Genomic DNA, 27,545 nt, shown 5'->3' on the forward strand with positions numbered 1-27,545 from the left:
ACACTTCCCTGCATTATATTCTGTCTGCCACTTCTTTGCCTATTCTCCTAATTGGTCTAAGTTTAAGTCCTTCTGCAAACTCTGTTTCCTCAGAGCTACCTGCCCCTCCATTTATCTTCATTTCACCTGCAAACTTGGCCACAAAGTTATCATTTCCATCATCCAAATTATTGACATATAATATGAAAAGAATATTATCATGGTCTCTTGTTAAGCAAGCTCATGTGTGGCACCTTGTCAGTGGCCTTCTAAAAATCCAGGTAAATAACATCCGCTGAATCTCTTTTGTCTACCTATCCTGTTATTTCCACAAAGAATTTCAACAGATTAGTTAGGCAAGATATCTCCTTAAGGAAACCATGCTGATTTTAACCTATTTTATCATGTGCCTCCAAGTACCCTGAAATCAGCTTCCCAAGCACCACCTTTTTTACTATTAACAACTACACTTACTTCTGCCCCTGATGCTTTCGACTTTATGACATTGTGCTGGTGATTTCCACAGAGAACACCACAGCAATACACATATGAAGTTCATCCTCCATTTCTTTGTCTCCCATTCCTACCTCGTCAGTGTTATTTTGCAGTGGTCCAATATCCACTCTCACCTCTTTTTACTCTTTATATTTCTGAAAAACCTTTTGGTATCTGCTTTTAAATTATTAGCTCCCTTACCTTCATATTTCTTCTTTTCTCTCCATATTGCTTTTTTACGTCTTCTGTTGGTTTTTAAAAGCTTCCCAATCCTCTTAACTTTCCACAAATTTTCGCTATTTTATATGCTCTCTCTTTTGTACTTCCCTTGTCAGCCACAGTTGCCTCATTGTCCCTTTAGAATACTTCTTTGGAATGTATCTATCCTGCATCATCCCAATTGCCCCAGAAACTCCCAAGCATTGTTTTTCTGCCATCATTCGTGCCAGTGTCTCCTTCCAGTCAACTTTAGCTAGCTTGGAGGCTCTCTCATGCCTCTGTAATTCATTTACTCCACTGTGATACTAAAATATTCAATTTTAACTTCTCCTTCTGAAACTCCAGGATAAATTCTATCATAATATGATTACATGATAGTGTTTTCCAAGGCAATTATTTGAAAAGTTGATTAAGGCAAGGCAGTGGATGTTGTCTGCCTGGATTTCAGCATGGGTGGTTGGTCAAGAAGGTTCATTCGCTTTTGGCATCCAGGATGAGGTAGTAAATTGGATTAGACATTGGCTTTGCAGGTGAAGGCAGAGAGTGGTAGTAGATGGGTGAGTCTCTGACTGGAGGCTGTGACTAGTGGTGTACTGCAGGGATCGGGGCTGGGCCCTTTGCTGTTTGCCATCTAAATCAACAAACGAGATGATAATGTAGAAAACTGGATTAGCAAATTTACTGGTGACACCAAGATTGGGGGTGTAGTGGACAGCAAGGAGAGCTATTAAAACTTGCAGCAGGACCTGGACCAGCTGCGAAAATTGGTTGAAACGTGGCAGTGAGAATTTAGAGTTGTATTGCTCTAAGACTCAGTGACACAGCCTCCTAAGGATTCCTTTACCTCAAGCTCCTTAATTAAATCTGGTTCATTACCAAACACCCAATTCTAGAATTGCCTTTCCCCGAGTGGGCTGCTCTAAAAACCCTCTCGTAGGCATACTAAAACTTCTCTCCCTTGGGAACCAGCACCAACCAGATTTTTCCAATCTACCTGCACCCCCTCACTCACTACCCCGGAATGTATTATCTCATTAGGTGCTGAGAAAGCCTTTGACAGAGTTGAATGGCCTTATTTATTTAATGTTCTTGAGAAATTTAATTTTAATTTGACATTTATATCTTGGATTAAATTGTTATATTACTCCCCGGTAGCCTCAGTTTGTACAAATAATCATAGATCTCCTTTCTTTCGTCTTTTTCGTGGTACTAGGCAAGGTTGCCCTCTTAGTCCTTTACTATTCAATATTGCCCTTGAACCTTTAGCAATTGCTATTCATGACTCGCCAAATATTTTTGGTATTACCCGTGGAAACAAAATACATAAATTATCATTATATGCAGATGATTTGTTGTTATACATCTCTAACCCGGAGAAGTCAATTCCTGCTATTCTAGGTCTGTTGGCTCAATTTAGTAACTTCTCTGGTTACAAATTGAATCTTAATAAGAGTGAATTATTCCCTTTAAATAAGCAGGTACCTATTTATGGACGTTTACCATTTAAATTGGTTACTGATTCATTTATATATCTAGGGATAACAATTACAAAAAAAAAAGATTTATTTAAAGCTAATTTTTTACCTTTAATTGATCAGATTAAACTTTTATTTACTAAATGGTCACCAATCTCTTTGTCTTTGATTGGTCGGATTAATGCTATTAAGATGATCATTTTGCCCAAATTTTTGTATATATTTCAATCGGTTCCAATTTTTATTCCAAAATCTTTCTTCGATAACGTAGATTCAAAAATTTCCTCATATATTTTGCAGAACAAAAATCCTAGGTTAGGTAAAAGGTATCTACAGAAATCTAAAAAGGAGGGGGGGGCTCGCCCTCCCGAATTTTAGATTCTATTATTGGGCAATTAATATTCGATATTTAAAATTTTGGTTACGAGATTTGGATGTATCTTTAAACCCACATTGGGTAAATCTTGAATCTAATTCATTACAAGGGTTTTCCTTGGGTTCAGTTTCAGGAACTTCATTTCCTTTTACTTCTTTTAAATCGTATAAACAAATGAATAATCCAATAGTTAAGCATACTTTACGTATATGGTTTCAATTCCGAAGATTTTTTGGGTTCAATCAATTTATTCTAGCAAGTCCCATTATATCAAATTTCCTTTTTCAACCTTCCACTATGTATCAAGCTTACTTTGATTGGAAAACCAAAGGCATAATATCTTTTCACGATTTATTTTTGGATAATTGTTTTATGTCTTTTGATCAACTCTCTAATAAGTATAACTTACCCAGATCTTACTTTTTTAGATACCTACAGATCAGAAACTTTTTAATTCCTGTCTCCCCTAATTTTCCACACCCATATCCAATGGACTCTTTGGAAAAAATTTTAGATTTAAATCTTTCTCAGAAAAGTGTAGTAGCAATTATATATAATATAATTATGAATTTATGTCCTGATGCTTCTAATAAAATTAAAGCTGACTGGGAAAGAGAACTTAAGATTAATATACCGACTGAAAAATGGGAAAAAATTCTTCAGTTGGTGAATTCATCCTCTGTACGTGCTAAGCATAGGTTGATACAGTTTAAAGTAGTGCACTGGGCTCATATGTCCAAAGATAAACTATCTCGTTATTACTCTTATATTAATCCAATATGTGACAGATGTCATTCTGAGATAGCTTCTTTAACCCACATGTTTTGGTCATGTCCTTTGTTGGAAAAATATTGGAAAGATATTTTTGATATTATTTCAATGGTCTTGAATATAGACTTACAACCGCATCCAATTACTGCTATCTTTGGATTACCAATGATAGATTTAAATAATTTAACCTCTTCATCACGTAGGATGATTGCATTTCGTACTTTAATGGCTAGAAGATCCATTTTGTTGAATTGGAAAGAGATTAACCCTCCTACTGTATTTCATTGGTTTTCACTAACTATGGTGTGTTTGAATTTGGAGAAAATTAGAAGTGCGGTTTTTGACCCTTCCATTAAGTTTGAAAAAACTTGGAGGCCATTCATTCAGCATTTTCATTTGATGTAATTTGATCATTTCCAAACTTGTTTTATCTTTCTGTACTGTTGGTGGAGAGGAATGGAGTCGTCGACACTAAGGTTTTCTTCTTTCCCATTTTTAAGTTGTTAGTACTGCCCAAGTCTTTTAGGTTAGTTGATTAATTCTGCTTTTCTTTGGGGATGGGGTTTGTTTTTTTTTGTTTTGTTTTTTTTCTTTTTCATGTTTTTTTTCCAGTTTTTTTTTTGCTTTGTATTATCCGTTGTTAGTTCTATATGATTGGGAGCTTTGTTAATTTACACTATTTGGTTTTGCAATTACTTTTTTAAGTGTAACAATATATCTCCTACTATTTGTATTATTGCTATGTTTTGTTTCTATGTTTTGAAATTAATAAAAAGATTGAAAAAGAAAGAAATCCACTGGCTAATGCAACATTGCCCTTTTATATGCCTTTTCTATCTCCTGCTGTAGATTGTAGCCCACATTCTGAGTACTCTTTAGAGGCCTGTATATATCTCCACCAGGATCTTTTTACACTTGTAGTTTCTTAACTATACCCGCAAGGATTCTACATCTTTTGATCCTATGTCACCTCTTTCCAAGGATTTGATTTCCATTTTTACCAACAGAGCCACACCTCTGCCTGCCTGCTTGCCCTTTTGATACAGTCTGTATCCTTGGATGTTAAGCTCCCAAGTAAGATCTTTCAGCTACAACTCAGTGGTGCTCACAACATCATACTTACCATCTCTAACTGCACTACATGATCACCCACCTTATTCCATATACTGTGTGTATTTAAATGTAACATTTTCATTCCTGTATTCATCACCTCTTTCGATTTTGTCTCATTATGTTTACTGCAATTTTACCCCATCATCTACCTATCTTTCTGCACAGTCTTACTACACATTGCGTCTCATTGTATATTAGCTACTCTATCCTCAGCCCAATCACTCTGGTTCCCATCCCCCCTGCCAAATTAGTTTAAACCCTCCCCAACAGCTCTAACAAACCTGCCTGCAAGGATATTTGTCGCCCTTGGGTTCTTACCTTCACTGGCGCATGGCACGGGCAGCAATCTTGAAAGTAATCTTGATTACTACCCTGGAGGTCCTGCTTTTCAGCTTTTTACCTAAATCCCTATATTTTCTCTTCAGGACCTCATCCCTTTTTCTACCTATGTCATTGCTACCAATAGATACTATGACTTTTCACCCCCACCCCCCTGCCCACTTTAGTACACTGCAGACCTGATCTGAGACATCACTGACCCTGGCACCTGTGAGGCAAATTTCCATCTGGGTATCTCTTTCATATCCACAGAATCTGCTGTCTGCTGCTCAAATAATGGAATCCCCTATCACTACTGCATTCCACTTCTCCCCTACCCTTCTGAGTCACAGAGACAGACAGTGCACAAGATCAGGAAACAAAGTGATTTGATTTCATTTTTTTTTACCAACAGAACCACCCTGTCCTCTCTGCCTACCTGCCTGTCCTTTCGATATAATGTGTGTCCTTGGCCTTCAAAGGAGAAATTTTGAGAGTGCAGAGTTTTCTTGAGGCAAATCAGGGTAGATAAATCCCCAGGACCTGACGGCATTCCCTCGGACCTTGAAGGAGACTAGTGTTGAAATTTCAGGGGCCCTGGCAGATATATTTTAAATGTCGGTATCTACGGGTGAGGTGCCGGAGGATTGGAGGATAGCTCATGTTGTTCCATTATTTAAAAAAGGCTCTAAAAGTAACCCAGGAAATTATAGGCTGGTAAGTTTGACGTTGGTAGTTGGTAAATTATTGGAAGGAGTACTAAGAGATAGGATCTGCAAGTATTTGGATAGACAGCGACTTATTAGGGAGAGTCAACATGGCTTTGTGCGTGGTAGGTCATGTTTAACCAATCTATTAGAGTTTTTCGAGGAAGTTACCAGGAAAGTGGATGAAGGGAAGGCAGTGAATGTTGTCTACATGGACTTCAGTAAGGCCTTTGACAAGGTCCCGCATGGGAGGTTAGTTAGGAAGATTCAGTCACTAGGTATACATGGAGAGGCAGTAAATTGGATTAGACATTGGCTCAATGGAAGAAGCCAGAGAGTAGTAGTGGAGGATTGCTTCTCTGAGTGGAGGCCTGTGACTAGTGGTGTGCTACAGGGATCAGTGCTGGGTCCATTGTTATTTGTCATCTATATAAGTGATCTGGATGATAATGTGGTAAATTGGATCAGCAAATTTGCTGATGATACAAAGATCGGAGGTGTAGTGGACAGTGAGGAAGGTTTTCAAAGCTTGCAGAGAGATTTGGATCAGCTGGAAAAATGGGCTGAAAAATGGCAGACAGCATTTAATACAGACAAGTGTGAGGTATTGCACGTTGGAAGGACAAACCAAGGTAGAACATACAGGGTAAATGGTTAGGCACTGAGAAGTGCAGTAGAACAGCGGGATCTGGGAATACAGATACAAAATTCCCTAAAAGTGGCGTCACAGGTAGATAGGGTCATAAACAGAACTTTTGGTACATTGGACTTTATTAATCAGAGTATTGATTATAAGAGTTGGAATGTTATGGTGAGGTTGTATAAAGCATTGGTGAGGCCAAATTTGAAGTATTGTGTACAGTTTTGGTCACCAAAATTACAGGAAGGATATTAATAAGGTTGAAAGAGTGCAGAGAAGGTTTACAAGGATGTTGCCGGGACTTGAGAAACTCAGTTACAGAGAAAGGTTGAATAGGTTAGGACTTTATTCCCTGGAGTGTAGAAGAATGAGGGGAGATTTGATAGAGGTATATAAAATTATGATGGGTATAGATAGAGTGAATGCAAGCAGGCTTTTTCCACTGAGGCAAGGGGAGAAAAAAAAAAGAGGACATGGGTTAGGGGTGAAAGGGGAAAAGTTTGAAGGGAACATTGGGGGGGGGGTCTTCTTCACACAGAGAGTGGTGGGAGTATGGAATGAGCTGCCAGATGAAGTGGTAAATGCGGGCTCACTTTTAACATTTAAGAAAAACTTGGATAGATACATGGATGGGAGGTGTATGGAGGGATATGGTCCGTGTGCAGGTCAGTGGGACTAGGCATAAAAATGGTTCGGCACAGCCCAGAAGGGCCAAAAGGCCTGTTTCTGTGCTGTAATGTTCTATGGTTAAGCTTCCTCTATGATCTTTTTTAAGCCCTGACTCAGTAAAGCCCACAATGCCATACTTGCCAATCTCTTAACTCTGCTACAGGATCATCTACATGATCTTCTCCAAAATCTGAAATCCTGCTCCCCACACCAATTCTTCAGCCATGCATTTATCTGCCAAATCATCCTGTTCTTTCCCTCACTGGCATGTGACACATGCAGCAATCCAGGAATGACTACCCTTGAGTTCCAGTTTTATAGGTTTCTACCTAACTCCCCATATTCTTTCTTCAGGACTTGATCATTTTTTTTCTACCTCTCTCTTTATCATCCTTCCCACTTAGAATGCTGTGGACCCATTCTGAGACATATCTTGACCCTTACACCTGGGGGCAACGTACTATCTGATGTCTCTTTTATGTCCACAGAATTCCCTGTCTGCTGCTCTAACTATGGAATCCCCAATCACTACTGCAGTCCTCTTTTTTTAATTCCCCCATCCATGCCTTCTGAACAACAGAGCCAGATTCAGTGCCACTGTTACTGAGGCTTTTCCTTGGTGAGTCTCTTCCGCCCCCACCCCAACAGTATCCAAAGCAGCATACTTGTTAGTGAGTGGAACAGCCGGCTACAGTGGCCACAGGGGTTATTCTGCCCTGTTGGCCTTTTCCCTTTCTCTGTCCTGACAGTTACCCAGCTGCCTGCCTTATGCAATTTAGAGGTGACTACCCCTTTATAGCTCCAATCTATCACCTATTTATGAGCTGAAGGTCATCCAGCTGCAGCTCCAGTTTCCTAACAAACAAGTTTGTAAGGAACTGCAGCTCGATGCACCTCATGCAGATGAGTTATCAGGGAGACTGGAGATCTTCTAGAGTTCCCATATCTCACACAAAGAACGTACCACTTTTTCTGGACTCATTCTCACACACTAGTTATGTACTTGTAGACAAAGAATGATATTTTAAAAAACTTAATAGAAACTTAATTAGAGTCTTAGCTTCTTCTGGCCTCATCTTGAGCCAAAGCCTGACTACTCACGCACTAGCCCTCTCCCACCAAAGCCACTCCGATTATACCTCATTTGTTTTTATTGGCCTTTGCCAAGTGCCTAGTAGATTGTTATGATTGAAGCCCATTGAAAAGTCTTAGAAGGCCCTGAGATCTTTTAAAATCTCCTGCCATCTCTCCCACAAGCGAGTGCTCAAGATGATTGAAGCCCGCAGAAATTATTTGCTGCTTCATTTACCTAGTGTCTAGCTGTTCAGTTTTTGTTAGTTTCTATCATTAAAGAGCAAAACCATACTTGATACAAGTACTCAATGTTGTGAAGATTTTTCCATAAGACTTTGGACTTGCATTCATTTATTTTCTCGAATTATTTTTGCTTGGCATTCTCCTTTCATACGGAGATAGATCATTTTCATACATAAATTTCGGGTACTTCTGGATATTTTCTTGGCTACAATAATTTTGAAGAAATTGTTTATTTTCAAAGTATGTGTAATTTTAAGAAATATAGGGAACTACTAACATCTCTATATTTGCAGACATTTCCCTATTTATTTTGGTTACTATTTTTTTCAGTAGTTTGAAGAATATCGTGTAAGCGGTAGTAATAATTATTATCAATGAATCTGAAATTTTGCAGGCTGATCCCAAAGAGGTAATTAAAATGGTCACAAGGCATGTGACTGAAAATGCAGACAACAGTTGGTCAGAAGAAGTACGTACATTAATTCATCATTTTGACTACTACAATCAATTGTTGACTGATTTCACACAAGCTCAAACACTTCAAGGACTTGGCAAAGGTGTGGATGTGCAGCGATTTGCAACAGATAGCCAATATAAAAGGGAGACAATTCTAGGCTTAGCAGAGTAAGTATCAAATTGTTATGCAAAATTATTCCAGTCAAACTCAAATTGTGCAAAGACCAATAACACAGTACTTGCCACAATTCAACAGTTACTGAACCCTTAAATTTTGCTCAGTTCTTTCCAAAAAAATTGGTAAAGGTAAGCAATGAAAAGTACCAATTCCTTCAGGCTTATCACTCAAAAGGAAGAATATTTCTGCCATTTTTAGGGAAAGCACAATGCACAGGAAGAAATCAACTGATTTGAATTCAATGCTATTTATTAAGATATTTGTTCTGAATAATGTCAGCAGACTCTGGAAAGCCATTCTGTAGATAAAGGAATTTCCATTTGCAGTTAGTAGCATGGTTTACTAAAAATCCTTAGAGCATCTTATGACATCTCCTGATGTTTGTAACAGTATCATTGTTATCTGTAAGATTCTATATTGGGGATTAATGTTTTATTTTCTGTACCCTTCATCTTTTTTAAATTAAATTCTTGATGTAATCAGTTTGGATATATTACTGAAAATGCCTACTCCGGCAGGTCACAGATAACAACTCAGAATGACTGTCCAAACATCAGGAGATGTCAAAAGTTGCTCTGAGGATTTTTAGTAAATCATGCTACTAACTGAAAATGGAAATTCCTTTATCTATAGAATGGCTTTCCAGAGTCTGCTGACATTTTTCAGAACAAATATCTTTGCACAATAAGATAGCAGATTATATATGACCTCATCTTTTTCTTCAGAAGTTTTGTTGCCATATCCCTCCCTCTTATTTTTAAGTGATCAGTGTCTTGCAGATCTTGCAGAGAGTAGTCCCCCTCAATTTATTGTTTCTTCAATTGAAACTTCTGTCTTAACAACTGTTAAACTCACTGTGCAAGCTTCGTGCAAAACAATCACACTGCTTTAGGTTGTTTCATTGATTGTTTGATCATTTAATGTCATTTCCAGTAAACAAGGGCAAAGAAGAATGAAATAATTATTACTCCAGATCTGATGCAGCCCAGAAAAAAACACAATAAGATAAAGAACATAGTAATAAAAAACACAATAAATATAAAAACACACAATAGCTTTTATACACGTATCCATAAAATGACACGAGCGCATAGGAGTGTCTGTACATAAGGTGACTGACAGTAAATGATAAAGTAGTGGTGGTGGGAGGTGTGAAGATGTGGGTTAGTGGGTGGCGATATTGATCAGCCTTACAGCTTGTGGAAAGTAACTGTTTTTGATTCTGGTGGTCCTGGTGCAAATGCTACGTAGCCACGTCCCTGATGGAAGTAGGACAAACAGCCCATGAGCAGAGTCGGCGGGATTCTTCATGATGTTGCTGGCCCTTTTCTGACACATTTCTGTATATGTCAGTGGCGGGTAGGCTGGTGATGATGGGGCTGTTTTGGCTACTCATTGTAGAACCTGCCTCACCGCCACAGTGCAGTTTCCATGCCATGCAGTGATGCAGCATGCTGTGGTGCTCTCTATGGTGCATCTGCAGAATGACATGAGTATAGATGTGCAGAGTCCAGCTCTCCTCAGCCTCCTCAGCAAGTAGAGGCATTGTGCAGTTGCTTTAAACAATTTTTAGTTGACATCACTCTTTCCTCAGAGCTACATAACACAAAATGCAGGAGGAAATCAGCAGGTCAGCAAGCATTTATGGAGGAGAATAAATAGTTTAAGTTTCGTGTTGAGGCCATTCATCAGGACAGGAAAGGAAGGGGGCAGAAATCAGACTTAAGAACCGGGGGGTGAGGAAGGAATACATGGTGATAGGTAAGGTGGGGGTGGGGTGAAGGCGGAATGAAATAAGAAGAAGAAATCTGAGAGGACAGTGGACCATGGAAGAAAGGAAAGGAGGAAGGGCACTAGAGGGTGGTGATAGGCAGACGAGAAGAGAAAGGAGTGAGAGGATAACCAGAACAGGTAAAAAAAAAAAGGAGAAGATGGAGGAGGAAGAAATTACTAGAAGTTAGAGAAATCAGTATTCATGACATCAGATTGGAAGCTAGCTAGATGAAATATGATGTATTGCTTCTCCAACTTGAGTTTGGTGTCATCATGGCATAGAAGAGGCAACAGACAGGCGTCAGGATAGGAAGTCAAATTGAAATGTGTGGCTTTTGAGCGATCCTTCCATTTGTAGAGGATAAAGTGAAGCTGCTCGACAAAGTTGTCCTCCAATCTGCTCCAAGAATCACCAATGTAGAATTTGCTCACTGGGAGCACCAGATAAAATGGATTTCCCTGACCGACTTACAGATGAGGTGTTGCCTCACCTGGAAGGATTGTTGAGGTCCTGAGTGGTGGTGACGGTGGAAATGTAGGTTTAGGTCTGGCACTTGTCAAGCTTTCAGGAATAGGTACCAGGAAGGAGATCATTGGGGAGGGACGAATGGACAAGGGAGTCACATAGAGAACCATCCCTACAGAAAATGTAGGGGGGTGAGGAAGAGAAATATGTGACAGATGATTGTACGATTAAGCTATGATATCAGTGCCATCTATTGACTTCCCAAACTGATGAGATTAGGCAGCTTTGCAGCTTGAATTTCTGCAGTCAGAATTGAGGTTGCCTATAAAGGTTTACGTAGTTAGTTTCAGGATTTTGATCCACCAGTCACTATCTCTTTTCAAGTCAAAGTGGTGCAACCTAGAGTGAGCGCAAGTGGTGATATTCTCATATCCTTTTGCTCCTGTCTCTCTCGATGGCGGGGCTTATATTATCAGGCATGCTATTGAATGCTCTCTTACTGGAGAAGCACATTGCCATGGTATTTCCATGGCACAAATGTTACTTGCCACTTTCAATGCCTACCCCACATTTGAACTTTACAATCTTTTAACTTGGGCTTCATTATCAATGGATTGAACTGAATAGTCACCCATGAAAGTCGCCACTTCTGACTCTGTCGTGGGGGTGCTGATCATGAAATAGATGTTGATATTGTGCATAAGCAAATGAAAGCATCTTCCTTTGTACTCAGTATGACTTCAAATAAATCACCATCATAAAAGCTGGAGATACATTTTGAGGGGGTGTTTCTCTATCATAGACAACTGCCTTCCAGTAGGGTGACACATTAAACCCTAACCCATCTAAGGTGAATATAGAACTTAATCGTACTATATTGGTACACAGGGACATTCAATTAGCATGTCAGAGTAAGTTATCTTTCATTATAATGTTGTTAATTGTGGAAGCTGACTGTCAGCAAGCTGAATGCCAGTTTTCCTCAGCTGCTACCATTCACAATTATTAGGTGGAAAATGCTTTGGAATATCATTTCTAGAGGAATAGAGTATAGGAGCAGGGATGTGATGTTGAGGCTCTATAAGGTGCTGGTGAGACCTCACTTGGAGTACTGTGGGCAGTTTTGGTCTCCTTATTTAAGAAAGGATGTGCTGACGTTGGAGAGGGTACAGAGAAGATTCACTAGAATAATTCCGGGAATGAGAGGGTTAACATATGAGGAACGTTTGTCCCCTCTTGGACTGTATGCCTTGGAGTTTAGAAGAATGAAGGGAGACCTCATAGAAACATTTCGAATGTTAAAAGGCATGGACAGAGTGGATGTGGCAAAGTTGTTTCCCATGATGGGGGAGTCTAGTACGAGAGTGCATGACTTCAGGATTGAAGGGCGCCCTTTCAGAACAGAAATGCGAAGAAATTTTTTTAGTCAGAGGGTGGTGAATCTATGGAATTTGTTGCCACGGGCAGCAGTGGAGGCCAAGTCATTGGGTGTATTTAAGGCAGAGATTGATAGGTATCTGAGTAGCCAGGGCATCAAAGGTTATGGTGAGAAGGTGGGGCAGTGGGACTAAATAGGATAAAATGGATCAGCTCATGATAAAATGGCGGAGCAGACTCGATGGGCCGAATGGCCTACTTCTGCTCCTTTGTCTGATGGTCTTATGATCTTGGAATATATTAAGTGTCATATTAACACAAGTTTTATTTTTTCTTACACTCACCTTTAATTGATGACCCATTCTAGTAAATGGAACTGCCTCAGTCCTGTTCACTGGAGGGGGGGGGGGTGGGAGTTAACAGAAAATCAGATGGAAACACTCTCTCATTTTTTAAAATATCTTCAGTAAGGCTTCCTAAAAATTGCAATATAGAAGTGTTAAACGTGAAGAGTGGCAAGAGGTTTGATTGTTGGGCTTCAGATCACTTCATTTATCAAGAAAGGTTGGAAAACGAAATCTGCTTCCAACAACAGAAGGTGATTGAGAAGGGATGTTTTAAAATGAAGATGGGATAGTTATGTATAACTGCTGCCAAAATAAGATAAATGGTCACAAATTGGAGAAGTACAACAAACTGTGTTTGAAGACTGGGTGTGTTCAACTAGCAAGAGAAAATCTGCAGAAGCTGGAAAACCAAGCAACACACGCAAAATGCTGGAGGAATTCAGCAGGGCAGGCCGCTTCAATGGAAAAGAGTAAACAGTCAACGTTTCAGGCCGAGAACCTTAAACAGAGCTGGAGAAAAAAGATGAGAAGTCAGAGAAAGAAGGTGTGGGGGGGAGAAGGGGGGGAAGGGGAGGAAGAAATACAAAGTAGTAGGTAGTAGTTCTGGAATGAAAAGCATCATCTTGAGAGCAGATGCGACAGAGACTGAGGAATTGAGAGAAGGAGATAGCATCTGCTAAGCAAGAGATTGCCAATCACAATGCTTCTTCTATTGAAGTGCTTAACTGGTAGGGAGTTTTGTACTTATAATTGTAAGTATTTGGCCCAGAATATACCGGCAAAATAAAGGTAAATTTACTTAGAAGTAATATTTGAAAATCTTTCCGGCAATTTGTGGAAATAAAAATCATGTGCAAATCATGAATTTTGCTTTGCTATTTTGTCTCTTTCTTAAGGCCAGATTCTCACTATCAACCATTTCTGAACAATGTAGGACAGTGGCACAGCTGGTAGAGCTGCTGGCCCAGAGCTTCTGAGACTATCGGGTCTGCCTATGTGGCATTCACCTGCTCTTACAGATGCATGTCACAAAGAGGTGCTGATTGGAAGGTTAATTGGCCACTATTAATTGCCATGGAGTGTAACTCCCGAGTGAGAGAATCGGGAGGGGATTTGATGGAAATGTTTGGAAATTAAAATGGGTAGGATTTGTATAAAGAGCTACATGTGGACTCGTTTCTGTGTTTTATGTATTTATTTACTGAGATACAGCGTGGAATAGGCCCTTCCAGCCCTATGAGCCACGCTGCCCAGTAATCTCCAAGTTAATCCTAACCCAATGATGGGACATTTTATAATGATCAATTAACCTACCAACTGATGAGTGTTTGGACTGTGGGAGGAAACCAGAGCACCTGAAGGAAACCCACACAGATACAGGGAGAACGTGCAAACTCCTTACGGGCAGAGTTGGCATGAATTGAACCCAAGTCGTCTGTACTTTAAGGTGTTGTACCAACCACTATGCTACCGTGCCACCTTAAAGTCATACCTCTATGACTTACTAGCATGCATATATGGGTTAATCCAGAAATTACCATGTGCAGCTTAAAATATTTAAAAATCTTCAGCGAACGTTCATCTCTTTTCTTTACAATGTTGCTATCAATATAAATCATGATCTGTGACTGTTCACACATGAATCATCAAGGTCATAGATAGGGTGAATATACAAAGTCTTTTTAATATCGAATACTTTAGCATTAATACCTCCTTGTGCAGTCGGATCCTCAAATTCCTCACTTGCAGACCCCAGTCAGTTCAGTTTGGCAATGACATCTCCTCCACAATCTCTATCAGCACAGGTGCACCACAAGGCTGTGTGTCTAGCCTTCTTCTCTAGTTACTTTATACTTAAGTCTGTGTTGCTAAGCACAGCTTCAATCCTATATTCAAGTTTGCTGAAGACACCACTGTCATTGACTGAATCAAAGGTGGTGATGAATCAGCATATAGGAGCGAGATTAAAATCTGACTGTGTGGTACCACAACAACAACCTCTTACTCATTGTCAGCAAGACCAAGGAGCTGATTATTGATTTCAAGAGAAGGAAACCAGAGGTCCGTGAGCCAGTCCTTCGTGGAGAATCAGAGATCAAGATGATCAGCAACTTTAAATTCTTCGGTGTTATCATTTTGGAGGTCCTGACCTGGGCCTAGCACATAAGTGCAATTAGGAAGAAAGTAAAGCAGCGTCGTTAGGAGTTTGCGAAGATCTAGCATGACATCTAAAACTTTGACAAAATTCTACAGAGGTGTAGTGGAGAGTATATTGACTGGCTGCATCAAAGCTTGGTATGGAAACACCAATGCTGTTGAACGAAAAATCAGACAAAAATAGTGGATACGGTCCCATCACAGGTAAAGAATGGTTTGGAGGGAAATGGGCCAAACTGAGCAAATGGGACCAGCTTAGATGGTCATCTTGGTTGGCATGGATGAGTTGAGCCAAAGAATAATAGTCCTTAAATTTCAATTGTTAAAGGAGATAAGCTATGAGTTCCCTTGTTCATTAAGACCACAAATGCTCAATTAACAATATCAGTTCCACATTCAGTAATTCACATGCAAAGACTTTCTTAAGTTGAAGTATTATGCAAAACCTTTGACTCCTTGAGCATCTTTCCACTTCAGGTATGTTTTTATTCATAACCCACAGCAGTGTTTTAATTATTTTGGCTTTTCAAAATTCTTCTGGGTGATTACCTGTTTTATTCTCTGTCAATCTGAGCATATTGAAAATTCTGCCTGTAACTCAGCACATTTCAAGTGAAATGGGGGACTGATGAAGGGCCTTAGCCTGAAACATCAAGTTTTTATTCCTCTGGATAAATGCTGCAGTGTGATCTGCTGAGTTTCTCCAGCATTTTGTGTGTGTTGCACAAATAAGCTTCTGCATTTGGTATCTTAAGTTGATGACTATACACCAGTAATACCTTGTTGTTTATAAACAGTTTTATAGGTATTAGTTTTCCAAACCCAAGATCTAAAAGCTAACAAGGTGCTTACTGAAATTTCACTAATTTTCTTATCTTCAAAAGTGACTTTGGCAGGAAACTATGGGGACAGTCATTTTCAGCCACTATAGTTGTAAATTGATTTATTTAACTGTTTGTTTTATATAATTGAATGAATTTATTGACAGAAAGATATAAATTCCTAAATTTTCTGCATTTCTTTATAATTTCTCCTTTCATAGAACATTGGAAGAAAATGTGTATAAGATCTCTCTATCATTGGCTCAGCGTTACAATATCCCCCTCTGGGAACTTTACATGACACATTTGGAATTCCTTTTCACAGATAGTGGGTAAGTAGCTATAAAAACTTATCAGTGTATTCATATTAATGTCTCATTCATTTCACATAATATTCAGGCATAATTCTCAATGTTCATTTGCCGTGAAGAAGAAATGATAGCAATTCCAGAAATTGGATAGATGGGATTTTACACTCAGATGCAACACTGAGCTCACTGCTTAAGTCCAAAGTAAATTTAGATTTGTCTTTTACAGTCTTCTACTCCCTCACTGAGAACTTCTTCCCCAGAACTCTTACCATGATGTCGAAGCACAGACAGTTATACGAGATTCATGCTGCAAGGCTTCAGAAGCTCAAGGAAAGGCTGAAAGTGGTTCTGAGCACAGCCCCGAATGAGATGGACTTTTACACTTGATTTATTGACAAACAAGCTTTCCTTCAGGACAGAGGAAGACTTAACTTTAGAAATCATCAGTGTGACAGATTGACGAATAAGGCTTTAGGGAGCAAAGAAACTGCAGGTTTCGCTTCCCAGTAGAGACTTGTGCTAAAAATGTCCACACAAAGCATTTTCTTGTAGGAGTTGCTGTAAAGCAATCAGCAGCAAGGATTAGCTCAATTTTTTTTTTATGGAATCCATAGAGAATTGTAATATTTTACCATTAGCCTGACTGACAACAACAAACTTGGCTTAGACTGGGGAGCAAAACCTCTGATCTTTTATGATGCTTTTCAAGATTCAAAATTGTTTATTGTCATTCTGCAGTACCTACGTGTAAAGGAGAATGAGATGATTGTTACTCCAGATCCAATGCAGCATTAAAAAAAAACACAGCATACAGAACACAATATAAAAATGCAGTAATTATATATATATATGACTAGTTTAAATACATAGTCTGATTGTATCTGCTTGAAGTAACAGGAGTATCTGTATATAAGGTGTAGTGGGGTGACTTAATAGGTGGAGGTGTTGATCATTCTGATGGCTTGGGGGAAGTAACTCCTTTTGAGTCTGGTTGTCCTGGTATGGTTGCTGCATAGCCTCTTCCCTGATGGGGACAAGGCACATAGGCCATTAGTAGGGTGGGTGGGATCTCTTTGGGAAACATTTTACCCACAATGTAATTAGGGAGAAATGACTGCTATAATTTCATGATATGGCTCATGTGTCAAGAGTAGGAGATAACAGGGAGTGATTGTTAAAAGGATTAATTTCCAATAAATTATTCTAACTTTACAATGGGTGATTTAACTAGCATTAATGGATACCTAGTCTGTGCTGATGGTGTTGTGGCATCCACACCCGGACTTCGGAGTAAGAGGTCCCAGAATCGAATCCAGCCGGCTCCTTGCACAAGTTCTGCCTGTGCTGGGCTGAGCGTCAACCTAAAAATTCCGCCTCATCAAACAGACAGATGCTTAAGAAACAGCTGGCCGATGCGCTAAAGAAGGTGTGGGGAGGAACTTTATAGATAACTAGTTTAGCTTGTGGAAATGCACTGAAGCTCATCTTCTCTATGCAGTAGATGGTCATAACAAATATGCAGGTTAGAACTGAAAGGACTTAACAAAAAAACGTACATTGAAACTATCAGCAGTGCAGCAGTTATAACATTTGCTCTCAAAAATTCACTCCATGTTGGAGTCATAGGCATCAATTTGCTGAACTGCACTTGTGGCATAGTTTGCTTAGTGTTGTCTCCATACTGATGTCTCCATCTTGTTTATTTAAAAATTTTAATTGCAAAATCTAATCACTGAAGCCTACATGGAACCTTTTGTTCTTAATTTCAGGCTTTCAACTACAGAAATTGAAAGTCGAGTCTTGACTCTTAACCTTTTCGATGTATTGAAAAGCAAGCCAGAAGCATTTCATGAGCACATGACAAAATATGTCTACCCAGCGATTGATGGTATGGATCACATCCGATTGCTTTATTATTTCACTCTACTGGAAAGCTGTGGCTGTGCTGAATTGATGAAACAACCCATCAAACCAGACACTCATATAAAGTTGCTGAAAAAACTCAAGGTCATTGCTCCAGGTAGGGGTACTTGGCTTTTCAATGGTTCATTTATTTATCTATATTATGTAGTCACAGGGCTTTTGTTAGATGTTTTATTATGTATTATTAGTATGTATAATTAAGAGGCTCGAGAGAAATAAGTCATCAATAAAACTTCCTAAGTATTCATTTAGGACATCGCCTAACTTCTCCAACTTCAGGTGCATGGTTCTTCTTTTACCTCGATCGGTCCTACATTCACTCTAGTCATCTTTCTGTTCTTTACATATATGCAGAATGCCTTGGCGTTTCCCTTTATCCAACTCACCAAGCCGATTGAATCATAGAAAGCTAAGGCATGGAAACATGCCCTGCAGCTCACCTAGTGCGTGCCAATACATTAATCTGCCTAGTCCCATTTACCTGCACCCCTGCATATCCCTCCATACCCCTCCCATCCCCTCCCATCCATGTACATATCCAAATTTCTCTTGAATGTTGAAAGCGACCCTGCATCCGCTACTTGCGCTGGCAGCTCATTCTACAGTCTTGCCATTCTCTGAATAAAGAAGTTCCCCCTCATGTTCCACTTAAACTATTCACCTTTCACACTTAATCTATGACCTCTAGTTCGAGTCTGTGGAAAAAGCCTGCTTGCATTTACACTATCTATACTCCTGATAATTTTGTATACCTCTATTAAATTTTACCTCAATCTTCAACTTCTAGGGAATAAAGTCCTAACCTATTGAACCTTTTCCTATAACTCGGGTCCTCAACTCCTGGCAACCTCCTTGTAAATTTTCTTTGTACTCTTTCAAGCTTACTTACATCATTCTTGTAAGTAGGTGACCAAAACTGCACACGATTTTCCAAATTTGGCCTCACAAACGTCTTATACAATTTCAACATAACATCCCAATTCCTGTACTCAATACATTGATTTATGAGAGCTAACATATCAAAAACCTTTCTAAGTGACTATCTACCTGTGATGGGACTTTCAAGGAATTATGGATCTATATTCCTTGTACTCCTCAGTGTTCTACCGCTCACTGCTTAAGACCTGACTGGTCCTTCCAAAGTGTAACACCTCACACTTGTCTGTATTAAATTCCATCTGCCATTTTTCAGGCCATTCTTGATGTCATCCGCAAATCTGCTGATCCATTTTCTCACATTATTATCCAGATATCGATGACAAGCAACAATGGACCCAGCAGCATACTAGTCACAGGCTTCCAGTCGGAGAGGCAACCATCTACTACCACTCTCTGGCTCCTTCCGCGAAGACAATGTCTAATCCAATTTACTACCTCATTTTGAATGCCAAGCAACTGAACCGTCTCATGTCTCCTAGTTCTCCTGAGTCCCATCTTCAGCTGCTTCCTGGCTACCTAGTAACTCTCAAGAACTCTGTCTGATCTTTGCTTCATAAAACTTAAATATGCTTCTTTCTTCCTCTTGACTAAATGTTCTACTTCTCTTGTTAGCCATGTTTCCTTCATCTTACCATCCTTTGCCTGCCTCAGTGGGATAAACCTATCCAGAACTCCGTGCAAGTGCTCCCTAAACAACCCTCACATTTCCATTGTACACTTCCCCGTGTTTATCCTCCTAAGATCCTGCTTAAGCAGCATCATAATTTGCACTCTCCCAGTTTAATACTTCTCCATAACATCTGCAACCAACACTTGTCCAAGTCTGTGCTAAACGACAGATATTTAATAGGTAAAAGTGAGGTGCAATACTTCATACAAAAAAGGCTAATTTTCATGTAAAGGAGGTCTGTTTAAATAGTCAAGTAAGAAAAGGATCCAAGGATATGCATTTAATAATTATTAAATAATCAAGATTAAAAAGGGTATTTAAAGCAACCACTATCACAGTTTTGAATAAAAGGTACAATGTTTATATTTTTAGATCACATTTAGTGGAATACCACTCATCACATAATTCTCATCTTCATTTTCCATTAAAAGCCATACTGCCACTGGAAAGGCAGAAGTAAGAGTTAAAAGAGAAACCAAACTTGAGAGGTTTCAGTCATTAGGAAAGAGCAGGGGCCCACTTCTGGAACATTCAAGGCTGAAATCTGTGTAATTCATTATTTTTGTTACTTTGTTCAGAAACTGAAGATACCAAGTGGATTATTATGCATTCAGAGTTTATTTAGGATAACTTGAATGTTTGTAGATGACTGAAAGTATTATTTTTAAATATGTCTCATTCTTATTAATAAGGTCATATGATAAAATTCTATTTGTAAAAAGTATTTATTTGTTCCTTTTGTATGCTGACTTCATTTCATTTGTTCTTTATTAGACCTTAATTATAAGAAGCTGACAGATGGAAACACTGATCCTTTGGAATCATTGGAACCAGTTCTCACTAGCCAGAATGTTTTATCAATTTCCAAACTGGCTTCCAAAATTCCTGGGAAAGATGCTATAATGCTCTCTCCAAATCTCATCTATGCAACATGGCTTTGTAAACTTTTTTGGATTGGAGATTTCCAGCTTATTAAAACACCACCACAGACAGCAACCGAATGGTTGCATGCATATGATACATGTGCAAAATATTTTGACAGGCTTTCTCCTGCGAATATTATTGAATTTGTGGATGACATCACCTTCTCTGCTAATGCTGTAAACAAGGTACTTAAAAATGTTTTTTTTTGGATACAAGAGGGGAAACGGAATCAAGTTTTCTTAAAACTAAACTTATACGTGGCAGTTGTAGCATGATATGCAATTCAAACAGTGGCAGAACTAATAGAAAGTGTTCATTTCTAATTTCGGCACTGTATAATGACAAATCAAGGCATGTTTTCCCACAGACTAACCTGTAACCATGTCAAGACTTCTACCTATCAACTTTGAATGTTACTGTAACATCCACTGAGCTGATTTAGCACAATTTGACTACAACTAGAGGTTGTGGGTTAAGGGTGAAAGGTGAAAAGTCTTAAGGGGAACATGAGGGAAAACCTCTTCACTCAGAGGGTCATGAGAGTGTGGACAAACGGCCAACAGAAGAGCCAGCTGCCAGGAAGCTTGATTTCAGCGTTTTAAGAGATGCTTGGATAGGTACATGGATGGTAGGGATATGGCAGGCTATGGTCCCAGTGCAGGTTGATGGGAGTAGGCAGTTTAAGTGGCTTGGCATGGAGTAGATGGGTCATAGGTCTTACTTCTGTGCTGTACTTTTCTATGACTATGATTCTGTCTCTAATCTTTAGAACGTTAAATTTTAGTTATTTAAGATTCATATGAGCAAATAATCATTTTGGCATAAGATAGAAGCTGAAATATCAAATATTTTACAAGCATTTATTATTGTCACATGTACCAAAATATGGTGAAAAGCTTGTCTTGCCTACAGTTCATACGGATCAAATGATTACACAGTGAATTAAGGTAGAACAAGGTAAAATAATAACAATACGAAGTCTAACAGAAACACAGTAAACAGTGAATCAGACAGACAGACATAGGCAGAGTACATCGAGAGAGAGCTACATGATGTACTGAGCTGTATCCACAACTCTGCTGTTTTTTGTTGTCATTGCAGAGCAGTTGCCATGTAAAGCTGTTATCAATCCAAATAGGATGTTTTCTATGGTGTATCAATAAAAGATGGTATGGGTCAATGGGGAAATGCCAGATTTCTTTACCCTCCTGAGGAAGTAGAGGCATTGGTGAGCTTTCCTTCCGGTGTCATATAAGTGGTTGGACCAGCAGGGGCTGTTGGTGATGTTCACTCCTTGAAACCCTTTCAACTTCAACACAATGATGTAGACAGAGGCAAGTGCTCCATTCCTTTTCCTGAAGGCAATGTCAGCTTGTTTGGGTTGTTATTGAGGGAAAGGTTGATGTCATGTCACCATGTTACTAAACTGTCTATCTCTTTCTTAGTACAAATGTTTCTAAGTACATTTTCCCATTCTCAGACTTGTCATTTGAGATATGACCCACTACGATGGTTATTACCTGCAAATTTGCAGATGGAACTAGGGCAGAGTCTGGCCAGGAGTTTATATGGAGTAGAGTAGAGGGCTGACAACATAACTGTATGGTGCACTTGTATTTAGAATAATTATGGCAAAGGTGTTGCTACTTATCCTTACTGATTGTCATCTGTTGGTTGGGAAGTCAAGGATCCCGTTGCAGTGGAGATGTTGATTCCCAGGGTCTCGAGTTTGGTGATGGGTTTGCTTCGAACAGAAAGCAGATCATGTCTTGATATGTGCTAAGGAACTAAATTACATCTGCTTTTTCTTTCACTGCTATGCATTTGAATTTTTTTTTTCTTTCTCAAAACACCTGACTATTTTAGACTGTTTAGGATCATTCTAAAAATTATATTGAACGCTTCCTACCCACGTGGAAATCTGAATTCCATATCTAGGACATACAAGAAAATATAATTCCCCAAGCAATGCTTGAGAGTTCTGGAGAAAATTAATTACATGCCATTTCCCTGGGAGTCACCCCCCATCCTTACAATTTCTACCATCTTACCTCCCTCCACCCCATACTGAAAATACTGGTCCATAATCTTTTCTTCACAGGCTTCAATTCCCTTTTACTTTTACCCTCTTCCACCACAACTCCTGATCTGTGCTACCTTCCAAGAGGGCTGATCGTGACCCTCATTTTTTATTTTCTTGTCCCTCCAAAAAATGTTGTGCCAAATATGCGCACATACCCTTGAACCTATGATTTAATCACTGGCATTCTGAGTGTTTCCCCTTAAAAAATAATAAAGCTATGGGATTTAATATAGGGTTGGAACACGTGACCACTACTTGGAAGGTTCTCACCTGCAAGTAGTGACTATATTCAGCACATCTGAATATTACAAGGCCCTGTCAACAACATCACATGTTTGACAGAATTTGGCACTGACTCTTTCTGGAAAATTCCATGCCGTTCTGGCTTTATTATTGAGCACAGGAAGTCACGTGTCCAGCATAGATGCCAGCATTAGAGCACTGTCTCAAAATTAATACTTTCTCAAATTGATAAGCAATGCAGGCAGACAAATTTCCTTTAATAAAGAATGAGAAGAAAATTCGTTATAGAAACATTACATATTTTGTAAGCAGCAAAATGTTTAATAAACCACTTTTTGAATTTTAATATAGAGATTACAACTTTGCAGTGTTAAATCTAATAACATAATGTGATTATAATCTGATGTTTCAAGTCAATCAAATATCTTTTAATAAGATTATACAATGTTGTTTCAGCAAAGTTTTTAATTGTGGTTCCTGATAGGTTGATAACATTAATCTATTCAATATTCACTGGAAATTGACAATTTTGATTTTTCTTGGAATGTGCCAATCATTTATTTTTATGTATACTGCCAGTATTTATTGATTTAAAAATCCGAAAAAGGATGTTACTACACAATTAATAATCCTATAGGCAAACAGCATATTCAGTGGTGGCACAGTGCCTGAAAGCTGCCCCTCAGCTTCAGCAATCCAGGCTTAGCCCTGACCTCCAGTGCAGTATGTGTAAAGTTTGCATGTCCTCCCTCAGGCCACATAGGTTTCCTCTGCATTCTCTAGTTTACTCCCATATCCCAAATAGATGGTGTAGTCTGTTGATTGGCCACAATAAATTGTCACAGGTGGGTAAATGAGTGTTAATGTCTGTGAGCCATTGGTGGAAATGTAGAGAGCATAAAATGGGAGTAATACAGCTTATTTTTAATGTTCAGTATGGGTTGGAGGCCCTACTTCTGTATTCTCTGACTAAATAGAGAGCAAACACGTACATTAGGCCAATAAAACTACATTTGTTACTTCTTCAGCATAGGTATTGGGTGATGGATGAACTATTGTGTACTTTGTCTCAGAAATGTGGGAGAGATGAGTGTTGCTGAGAGCTGTAATGGTAATGGAAATTTAAAGATATATGGACAAGATTGTTACTCTGCTTTTCATCAGCTGTCTGAAAGTACTGTAGATTGGTTTAGAAAGCAGGTCTTTCCGTTCATCACTGTCTTGCAAACAAATAATGGGTTTCTCAAGCTGTGGCTGTCATTCACTCAGTCACCACCACCTCTAGTTCATGCCTGGAGTTTTACTCAGTCAAAGACCACATGACTCCAACCTGCCTTGATGTGTCTCAACAACTGCTGATTTGTTTTCTGAATCCTCCACCGTGCTGTAATCGCTTTATGATCAACTGCCTCTCTCCCATTCTGTCTGTAAATAAAACTTGTTTCTTACTAAAATATGCAGCTACTAGGAAACTTTAAAACATATTTCATTATATTGGATTTCTTTAGTGGATATATGAATCAACCCATCCAATTTAACCCCCTCTTAAACTGACAGAAATCTAGGCAAATGTCTTGTATGAATTTTCCTCTATTTACTACGTTGGCTGAAACAGTAAAGCAGCCTGTTACCAGAACAACTCAGTGTTTGAAATGGGCAGTTCATTAAAGATTAGCTTTATTTGTTACATAAAATCAAAACATTGAAATATGAAGTGAATGTGTTGCTTTGTTTCAATGACCAACACTGTCTGAGAATGTGCACAAGTGTTGCCATGTCTCCAAAGCTAACATAGCACGCCTACAACTTACTAACCATTACTTTTATGTCTTTGGAACAAACTGGAAAACCCATGCAGTCACGGGGATAACATACAGTACGTACTTCTTACTGACAGGGGCAGGAAGTAGACCTGAGCTGAAAACATTCTACTTTGGAGAAGTACATGATACACAGCAAGATACTTAAGAAGCTAATTGTTTTTGTTTGTGGAAATTTAAATCTCCTGCATGAAAGTATTTTTCTCATTGTGTTGGAAAGTGATTGGTTGATGAAAGCAAGAAAAAAACCCAGCAAAACAAAAACTACTTGACACAGATCTTTGAACTTTACCTGTGTTGTAGGGCAGGACTTTAATGGAATGAGACACCACCCATGTGGATTTCATTCAAGCCAGCGAAGCATGTGCCTTCCGTTCCAAAGACAATGACATTCATCAGTAGAGTTAAGTGGATGCCTATGGGCAGGTTATATATATCAGTGTTTATACACCTACAGATGGAAAGCATGCATGGATTATCTGGGGGCATATAGAAATCTAGTCATTGTGGAGGTGGGAGCTCATTTTCCTCTTGTGAAGGTTTGCTGGCTATGAAGGCTATGGTGCAGTGTTTGCTGGCGGAGTTTACAATTTCCAGTGCAACAAAGGCAGAAGCCACTCAAGGTATGAGTGAGACAGTGAAAATGTTAACATCTGTAGTCCAATCTTGGATTACTGCCATTGTGTCTTTGGATTCCACTGTTGGTGAGGGCTCAGTGAATGCTATGGCACCCTGTCAATCTGACCTTTTGGGAGTTAGATGGTGCTCACCACTGGGGAGTGGAACTGCCACTTTGGAGCACAGATCAGCTGGCAGTGCATTTGATCCCTCCGATATGAGAACAATTGTGTGAAGCTTTGTTTTCTGTGTGGATTCAGCTTGCTGCCATCATGACACTAGATTCTGCTCTTGGCAGGACTTTGGAAGTGTCATGTCCTCCAGCAATTTGCCCTGCAGCAGACTGCTTGGCTGGCTCAGGCCCTTTCCAGGGAGAGGGATAGTGACTCTGTATAATCCAAAACAGCTTTCATCTCACACATGACGGGATTTGTACTTCCAGCATTCCAACAGTGTCCTTACAGTTCACTGTCAGCCAGCCAGCACAGATTGCTGCCCCTTGTGGTGAGATTTTAGGCATTTGGTCCAAATCTGCATGTGGTTATCTTGAACAGCAACCAAAATGCTCAATTGTTCCATGTGAACAACTATCTACCAGGGAAACCTAGAAATAATAGGGCAGACTTATGGAGAATAGGCAGCATGGTTTTAGCCTTGGCTGTATGCATAAAAACATGTTTGTTATGCTAACTTGATTCTTGATTCCGCCTTCCATGATTGTGCAGAAGATCAATGAACAGGACTGACAGTATATAAATTGTCTTACCCTGACGATACTGGCTTTGTTATATTAGCATTTATATATGCGTCGTGTGTCACAGGAAGGTCAATATTGGTGCTTATCCCAATTTCCAATTCAGGTTGATGAGGAGCGACCTTCCTGACCTACTGAAATGCTTGCATTAAGGAAACTCTGCCGTTGAGAAGGGAAGAAACAAAATGAATGACTGTACAAGACAGAAGTAGAGTTCCAGCTGTTGGTGATATGTGGTCTAGAATCCACCTTGCATGTTGTGAAACCCAAGCATGATCTACCTTCGTCATTCCAGATGCTGTAGGTCTAGGTGTCTTCCAGTGATTATCAAGACTACAGTGTATTTGCATTTCCTAACAGCAACTGGGATTGGCTTTGTGAGGGTTGATAAGAAAAATCAGGGAGTCAAAATGCATAATTTTCATCTGGTGTTCGAAAACTTGTGGGACTCAAAGTGATTGGAGCTGAAGCCTCAACTATTTATTGTTTGTATAAAATAATATGTCAAAAACACCATCTCCATTTACAGCTGTTGACACTTCACACACTCTTGATCTTTTCAATGATTTCAAGTTCCCTGGCCTCGATCATCTTATTTTCACTATGGATGTCCAGTCTTTATATGCCTCCCATTCCCACCAGCAAGGCCTCAAATCTCTCCATTTCTTTCTGGCCACCAGACCCAGCCAGTTTCACTCCATCACCACTCTCCTCCGTCTGGCGGAACTGGTCCTCACTCTCAATAATTTCTCTTTCTGCTCCTCCCACTTCCTTCAAACAAAAGGTGTAGACATGGGCACTTGCATGGGTTCCAGCTTTACCTGCCTTTTTATCAACTAGGTGGAACAATCTGTGTTCCAAGCCTACACTGGTATCACTTCCCACCTTTTCCTACACTACATCGACGACTGTATTGGTGCTGCTTCCTGTAGCTGTGCAGAGGTCGTTAACATTGCCTCCAACTACCACCTTGCCCTCAAATTTACCTGGTCCATTTCTAACACTTCCCTCCCCTTTCTCAATCCCTTTGTCTCTATCTATGGAAACAGCCTGTCTACTAATAAAATTTGTAAGCCTACTGATTCTCACGTCGATTTCTCGAACTTCTGGTAATGTCCCACCCCGCCCTTCACCATCCCCATTTTTTCCCTCTCTTTCTCTCTTTATTTCTTTATCTCTCTACAGTATTTATTTCTCTATCTCTCTATTTCTCTTTCTCTCTCTATCTCCTTACCTGCCCATCACGTCCCACTGGTGCTCCTCCCTGTTCCCTTTCTTCCATTGCCTTCTGTCCTCTCCTATCAGTTTCCCCTTCTCCAGTCCATTATCTCTTTCCCAGCTCTTTACTTCACACCGCCTCCTGTCCTGGTTTCACCTATCACCTACTGCCTTGTCTCTTCCCACCTTCTTACTCTGACTTCTCATCTTTTTTCTCCAGTTCTGATGAAGGGTCTTCACCCGAAACATCAACTGTTTACTCTTTTCCATAGGTGCTACCTGGCCTGCTGAGTTCTTCTTGTTTAGCTATTGAACTTAACAGTTTCTGACAACCTCAAACCCCCTCCACCTTTTTCATACCACTATCTGACTGTACCTTTATTTTCTT

At 39.5% G+C, this 27,545-nt stretch overlaps 1 protein-coding gene across 3 annotated transcripts in view; it reads left to right on the forward strand.

The window, feature by feature from the left end:
- nbas (NBAS subunit of NRZ tethering complex) overlaps positions 1-27,545 on the forward strand; it is a 322,014-nt gene that overhangs the window by 207,539 nt on the left and 86,930 nt on the right. For all 3 annotated transcript variants that reach the window (XM_063037332.1, XM_063037350.1, XM_063037341.1), the window contains 4 exons: positions 8,474-8,703; positions 15,876-15,986; positions 17,735-17,985; positions 20,272-20,606. In XM_063037332.1, the coding sequence (XP_062893402.1) occupies positions 8,474-8,703; positions 15,876-15,986; positions 17,735-17,985; positions 20,272-20,606 (927 nt within the window). The remainder of the gene's footprint in view (positions 1-8,473; positions 8,704-15,875; positions 15,987-17,734; positions 17,986-20,271; positions 20,607-27,545) is intronic.

Source organism: Mobula hypostoma, chromosome 2 (genome assembly GCF_963921235.1).
Source record: "Mobula hypostoma chromosome 2, sMobHyp1.1, whole genome shotgun sequence".
Classification (NCBI taxonomy): domain Eukaryota; kingdom Metazoa; phylum Chordata; class Chondrichthyes; order Myliobatiformes; family Myliobatidae; genus Mobula; species Mobula hypostoma.